A 7,427-nucleotide genomic window follows, 5' to 3' on the forward strand; every position below is an offset into this window, starting at 1 on the left:
TCTCTAACAATCTGTGGCCATTATTCCTAGTAGCCCCAGGTGGTGGCCAGGGGGAACAGAGCCTCCCCCAATTCTCACTGGTCCCCCCGTTGAGTTTGTAAATGGCCACCAGATCCCCTCTCAGCCTTCTCTTGTGGAGGCTGAATAAGTTCAGGCCCTTTAGCCTCTCTTCGTAGGGCTTGCCCCAGTGCCCCTTGACCATGCAAGTGGCCCTCCTCTGGACCTTCTCAATGATAGCCACATCCCTCTCGAAGTGTGGTGCCCAGAACTGGATGCAGTACTCCAACTGCGGCCTGACTAGCACCACCTAGAGAGGAAGGATCACCTCCCTGGACCAGCTTGTGATGCATCTGTGGATGCACAACAAGGTGCATCCTTGTGGCCTTATTGACTGCTTCCTCGCATTGGCAATTCATGTTCATCCTGGAGTCAACAATGTGCTTTCAACAACTGTGTTGACAAGAAGGGTGTTCCCCAGCCTACAGGTGTGTTGCTGGTTCCTTCTCCCTAGATGCAGTGCCTTGCACTTGTCTGCATTGAATTCCATCCTATTTTCATCCACCCACCTCTGTAATTTGTCTAGATCTAGCTGGATTCTGTCTCTCCCCTCCAGCGAGTCCACCTCACCCCACAACTTGGTGTCGTCAGCAAATTTGAACAGCATGCATTCCACACCCACATCCAGATAGCTGAAAAAGATGTTGAACAGTACAGGCCCCAGGACCGAGCCCTGTGGGACTCCACTGCCCACATCCCTCCAGGTTGAAAACGACCTGTCCACCACCACTCTCTGGGTGCTGCCATCTAGCCAATTTGCCACCCATCTGACAGTGTAGGCATCAATGCCACAGATACCGCGTTTTGAGAGAATGTGGTGGGAATCCATGTCAAAGGCCTTCTTAAAGTCCAGGAAGATGACATGTACCCCAACACCCTGGAAACAGCCCTGCTGTCTGTGCCATGGGCAAGAGTTACTAGAGCTGCCGCCTACCCCACGAAGCCCCAGGAATAGTTCTGATTCCTGTGGGGCAGAGGGTGGCTACCGGACCTGCCAACCACCCTGAAAGAGCTTCAGGGAAAGTTTCTCTTCCCATGGGCACTCTGAGAGCTCTTCCCTTGCTAGAGTCCCTGTGGGAACAGCTATCTTACCCCTCAGGGTTGGGGATTGTGGACAGGCTCCTCTCTTCTGCAGGCAGATGCAGGATGAGCTTGTGAGCCCTGTTTTTGCCCTGCTACCCAGATAGGTCCTCGGGCACCAACTTCTGCTGCAAGCAAGGCCCCCCCCCCCCCCACAAATGAGCAGGGACTGTCAGCAACTGCTGCTGCCCCAGTTGCAGTCCCAGAGCACTAACCAGAGCTGCAAGCACAGCCCTGGTTCTCCTGCAAGGGGGGCAGGGGTAGGGAGTCTCTCCCTTGCAGCTGCCTCCAACCCATACCCTGAGAAACTGGGGACTCTCCATCATTAAAAGTTTCTAAAAAGAGGTTGGAAAGCCACTGGTCTGGGATGATCTGGACACATATATGCCTATGTTCTACTATGGGTATTTCCCATGCTTCTGGGCTTTGCTACTTGTCACACAGAGAAGGGAAAGAAACCTGCACCCTTCCGTTCCTCCTCACCACTGCTACATGTTTTACAGGGGTTTTTTAAGCCTTCCTCAGAGGCACTGGCTGTTGGCTGCAGCCAAGCCTAGGGATTTTGACTGGGGTGTGTCGATGTTCCTGCTGGGAATTAAGCTTGGATGTTCCTGGCTAGAGGGTCTTGACCCTCCACTCAGGGTCAGACTGATCACCATATTTGAGGCCAGGAAAGAATTTTACCCTATGGTCAGATTGGTATGTACTGTGTGGGTTTTTTGCCTTCCTCTGTAGTGGAGGACACGGCCCTCCTCCTCAGATCTCTTGAGCTTATATTAACAACCTTTACAGCAGCAGGACATTGGAGGTCCTATCCTATACACTTGCAGGGAGGCTGCTCCAAAGTGCGGTAATTACAGTGCATCAGAGGAAACTCAATTAATTGAGTCTGCTGAAGCATAGTAATTACTGTGCTCCAGCAAACTCCAGTGTCATGTGTATCACTGTCCCCACGCTGAAAAATGACAGCAGGGTGCTTTAACTAAAGCTTGTTCACTGAGCTTTAGTTAAAGCCCCCCACCACCATTTTTCAGTGTGGGGATAGTAATACACATCACACTCCAGGCACTTTAATTAGAGTGGCTCTTGGACCTGCTCTACTAAAAGCGCTCCCCCACTCCACACTCCCGGAGCATATGTATAAGTGCCCTAGGATTCCATCCCTTTCTATCTAGTGCAATATCCTTCCATGTTGTCACTTCTTTGCATATTCCTTCTAGATCAGGTTTTACATTATCTTCCCATCATTGCCTTGGTCAACAAACTTCATAGTATTACCGAAACAACATCTGCTAGAATTCTAAGTATACATCTCATCTTTATTTTAATGTATCTCACCCCACAGGAAGGTCTGACATTTGCCTCCTCCACAGTATCATTTAAATGCATTTTTTCCTGCTTTGAAATTGTTAAAAATTGAGTTTCTCTCTATTCAAAAAGACTGACGCACCATATTAACATAAAAGACATTTAGCAGAAAGCCACATGCAACTGTCCCTAACAAGGTCATTTAAAAAATAAATACCTCTCTCAATTATTAAGCCATGTGGGGGGCCAGGGAGAAATATTTTGCATGTGACATGCAATTTCCTATTTTAATCAATTCCCACATTATTTAATGTGACAGACTGCTGGATCATGTTTTCTTCTAACCAGTGCAACTGCCTGTCATTAGAGTATAAACCCTTCCTCACTTACAATTCCTATCCAAAGCAAAGAGTAAAGATGGTGGACAGAGGACACTGGAACAACACAGCTGTATGTTAACCCAAATCATCTCCCTGGTTTACTTAAATCTCTTTTCCTGTATGCACTAGAAAAAACTGATTCGATGGATGGTCTTGCACCATTATACGTTTTCCTCTCTACTGTTTTTACACAAGGAGTATTTAAGGCAAACCTTCTTGCAGAACGGAAATGGTCCCTGGCAAGAATGAGATCCTGCAACCCCCTCAGTTCTTCACTTTCTCTATTCACATTGCCAAAACATGCCCTTTTTCAAAATGCTTCAGGAAAGGAACGAGAAATGGGTCAGCTAATCTCATATACATGTCAAAAAAGCTTGTGCTTATAGACCCTTCTCCAAGCACATTTCTCATCTTCTCACTGTTCATTTTTTACTCATTCTTTTCTACTTTCATCTTTTCCCCAATTTTGTAAATCTTCCTTTCATACACTTCTCTCTTCTCCACACTCCTCTTCCTTTGTTTTGCACATATTGTCTTGCCCACTGGATTCAAAACAAGGCTGAACAATTGAAACAGAAGCAAGTAACACTTAACTGTAAATAAGCCTAGTTTGGTACACAGGCAGTAAGCAAAGCACTCTTAAGTATTTAAAAGCAAATATTGTTCAAAGCACTGTAGAAGAGAGGATGACAAACAGCTAAGCATCCCTGTGTGATACCTAGAAGCTGACATTAGTTGTTGAACACAGACCTTTGTGACCCTTCTTTTGGTCTCAGAATCAGGACTGAAAATATTGCAACATCAAGACACTTTGCAGGCTAAAGATTAAAAATAAAAATAAACAGAGCAACTTACAATTCTATAGCAGAACAAAGAGCTCCACAATTACCTCTGACAAAGACAGTGGCTGCAACGTACCAAGATGTGCATACAATGAACAGATACAACTCCTATAAATACAAGGCTGATGGGTCCAATCTGTATGGAGAGAGAAGGCAGGTCATAGGTTGTAAATATATGAAGTACTTTAAGAGAACTAGTTGTCATAGACAAGTCTCTCTATAAGCAATTTCACATTTTATTAAATAAGAGCTAGTTATGAGCAGGTTCAAAATAAATATGATGAACAGAGAAACAGTTTAAACACTAGAAGTCCCTATTCTTCCTGAAGAACTGAGTGTCAATTTTAAAGGCAACAACTGGGCAGACTTTATGGAAATGGGAGACTCATCCCCAGTTTGTTCCTGAGCCCATACAACTGAAGGCAAGCAAAACTCGGGGGATTCCCAACCTCAAGCCTCTGGGCATGGGCCTGCACATGCCTGCCAAAAGATTTGGAAGTATTTGAAGCCCCAGGCTGGGGTGGAGGATACTTGCTGGTAGCTGGGCCACATATGGTTCTTCGATGATTCAATGGATTTGGACCTGATCTGGCTAATTTGACCTGGGACATGAAAAAATTTCCTTAAAAAAAAACAACAACAACAGCAAAAATACCAAAGAGTGTATACTTACCTGTCAGGGAAAATACCCTGACCAAGGTAATGCAATTAATATGGCACTATATAGTGGAGAGTGCACCCTTATCTGCTTGAGAACAGGACTCCCTACAAGAGCCTCATAGTTAGTTTCCACCTGGCCAGCTTCAGGTAGGAGTATCTCAACTACATGCCAACTTTATGTAAATGGGAGATTCCTGCCTAGCTTGCTCCTGTGGCCATGTGGCTGAAAGCAGGCAAAACCTGAGGGCATCTCAACCCCAAGCTTCCAGGCTTGGGCCTGCATGTAAGATGCCTGCCAAAAGATGTGGAAATATCTGAAGCCCCAAGCCGAAAAATCTGGGGTGGAGAATACTTGCCAGTAGCAGGGCCACATACGGCTCTTTAACAATTCAAAGGATTTGGAACCGACTTGGCTGATCTGGCTAATTTGATCTGGGATGTGAAAAATGTCCTTAAAAACCAGAAAAAGGAAAACACATCAGTGGTGTAGCAGAAAGTCTGTACATTCCTTTTGGTGGTGACAGGTGTCAGAACCCTGATCAGAGAAGCAGTCCTCTATGGGCACTTGACCAAATAACAAAGGGCCCTGATAGCTCACTTTGACCAGTTCATCTCCTGCTTCAGGCATGCTCTGTGGAAAGCCAGGAACCTGCTCAGGAAATTCTATGACCATGTAGGTGGCTTAAAAATGGCTTTGTGTAGTGGAGGATGCACCCTTTTCTGCTTGCAGACAGGACTTCCTCATAGTTAGCTTCCCACTGGCCAGCTTCTACTTCGAGGATCTCAGCTACATGCCTACTTTATGGAAATGGAGACTCTTCCCTCACTTGCCCCTGCGGCTGTACAGCTGAGGACAAGCAAAACTTGGGGGCACCCAAACTCCAAACCTCTGGGCTTGGGCCTGCACATAGGATGCCTGCCAAAGGATTTGGAAGTATCTGAAGCCCCAAGCTGAAAAGTCTGGGTTGGAGGATACCTGCTGGTAGTAGGGCCACATGAAGTTTTTGAATGATTCAAAGGATTCGGAACTGATCTGGCCAATTTGACTGGGGCGTGAAAATTTTCCTTATTAAAAAAAAAAAAGTTGTATTAAATTGGGGCCGAGAGAAAAATAACGGTGCTACAAAAAGACAGAAGAGGATGATAGGAAAGAAACAGCAGACCTTATATGGTGGAGAGAGGACTGGTATAGATTTTTCAGAGGAAAACCCTCTGAAAAGACAGTGGGTGAAAGCACTGGAATGGTGATGGGTGTGCAGGTGTGAACCATGTAACAGAACTAAAACAGTTTAACTGTCAAAGTATGCTTTGGTTTGCCAAGTGAACCACAGTGGTCACTTGACAGGTTGGTAGAGGTGTAAGTGTATGCAAAAAACTCCCCCCAAAAACAAAAACCTAGATAATCAAAAGAAAAGAAAACCTAGGCATCCAGAGGCCCCTAATTAGCAGAGGTCCCTGGGCCCAGGCCCTGCTGGCCCATGCATTAATCCGCCAATATAGAATGGAGCCTTTTGAGCCCGCTAAAAAAAAAAAAAAAAAAAAAAAAGTATAGGGCAAACATAACTATGCAAGATCTAATGGAAATCACCTCCGCATAAATAGCAAAAGCTTTGCTTACAAAGCTACATAAGCTCCACTTAGGTGTATAAAATTTTAACAGGATATAAAGCCCACAGTCTGACAAGGGACCTCAGGCCATAAAGGAGGAGGACAAAAATTCACCCAAACAACAACTCCCATGATTCAGAAACAATTTCTGAATCAAAAGTTTTCATGCATACACACACACATATACACACACACACACGCGCGCGTCTGTAACAGAGAAATTAAAACTTTACACTGAACCAGTGACAAAAAGAAAAGCCAAGAATTCCAATTCTCAATCTTTCATCCTAACAACCAAACTCCAGAAAAGAAAAATAAGATGTCACCCTGTTTAAGCCATTATTGACAAGATAAGTAAGCATTAGCCTGAATTCCTGCACAATCAGAAACTTTCACAAGCATCTCTTTTCCCACCTAAAGGAAAAAAAAAATTCTTACCACAACGCCTGCATTTTTTATTGCAAGTGGAAGTCCTAGAAGGCCAGTTCCAATGTTTCCTTTGAGGAGATGTGTAAGTGTTTGTACAAATCTGAAATAAAAAAAGAGAGAGAGTCACAGTGGAGATACTGAACAACGTCAGACTGTTGGGGAAAAAAAAAAAAGCTTAACAGAATGAGAAGATAACTTCATACTATAACAATTTCAAGATAAGTCTTGTCAAAATAAAGGCCTGACAGAGGAACAACCAAGTTTTGAAACTATGTTATTTTTTGCCTATTCTGTTTTAGAATCAATGCCTCCTATGTAGTTGTTGAGCAACCATAAATATAGAGATACCTGAGAAACAAAATTAAGAATTTTTTTTCAGCATTCGTATTCATTGAATATTACTTCTCAGGTCTACTGGGTTGTCCAGTATAACTGACGTTGTTTTCCAAGAACTCTGATTTGTCTTTAAAAAAAACCCAAAAAAACAAAAACAAAAACAAAAAAACCAGTTACCATATTTCAGTGTATAAGTTGAGGTTTAGAACCAAAGTATTTACTAGGGGTGCACCAATAGAGATTTTGGGGGCTGATACTGATAGCCAATATTTAAGGAGGCGTATCGGCTGATACCAATCCGATTTCCAGTACAGCTGCCTTTGGCTGGTAAGTCTGTTATGGTAGAAGGGGAGGGGGAAGGGAAGGGAAGGGGCATGGAGGGGCAGATCAATGCTCCCCGCAGTGAGGAAGGGAGGGGACAGGGGCAGGCACTACCCAGGCTGGGCAGGGGGTGTGGGACAGAGACAGCTTGTGGGGAGGGGGCAGTTCCCACTACTGCTTGCACACTGGGAGGGCGGGAGGTGGGGGAGCGTGTGCCCCCCAGGTCTGCGTGGGGCTGACGGGTGGGTGGGCTGGAGCCAGAGCTGCTTGGCTCTTCTTGGCAGGGGCTAGGCTCAGAGTAGGCACCAGCAGCACTGGGAAGGGCGGCAGCCACCACAAATTTCACTGCGGCCCCACTCCCAGCACCGCCACTAGCCACCTGGCACAGCCTCAGATCTTCCCAGCA

The 7,427-nt window shown here is 45.2% G+C and overlaps 1 protein-coding gene across 1 annotated transcript in view; it reads right to left on the minus strand.

The window, feature by feature from the left end:
• Positions 1 to 7,427, minus strand: part of SLC36A4 (solute carrier family 36 member 4) — a 326,381-nt gene that overhangs the window by 316,408 nt on the left and 2,546 nt on the right. The window contains exons 2-3 of the mRNA XM_019525419.1: positions 6,374 to 6,464; positions 3,715 to 3,803 (exon numbers count right to left, since the gene is read on the minus strand). Coding sequence (XP_019380964.1) covers positions 3,715 to 3,803; positions 6,374 to 6,464 — 180 coding nt within the window. The remainder of the gene's footprint in view (positions 1 to 3,714; positions 3,804 to 6,373; positions 6,465 to 7,427) is intronic.

The sequence above is a fragment of the Gavialis gangeticus genome, unplaced genomic scaffold (assembly GCF_001723915.1).
Source record: "Gavialis gangeticus isolate Ggan-Ray unplaced genomic scaffold, GavGan_comp1, whole genome shotgun sequence".
Classification (NCBI taxonomy): domain Eukaryota; kingdom Metazoa; phylum Chordata; order Crocodylia; family Gavialidae; genus Gavialis; species Gavialis gangeticus.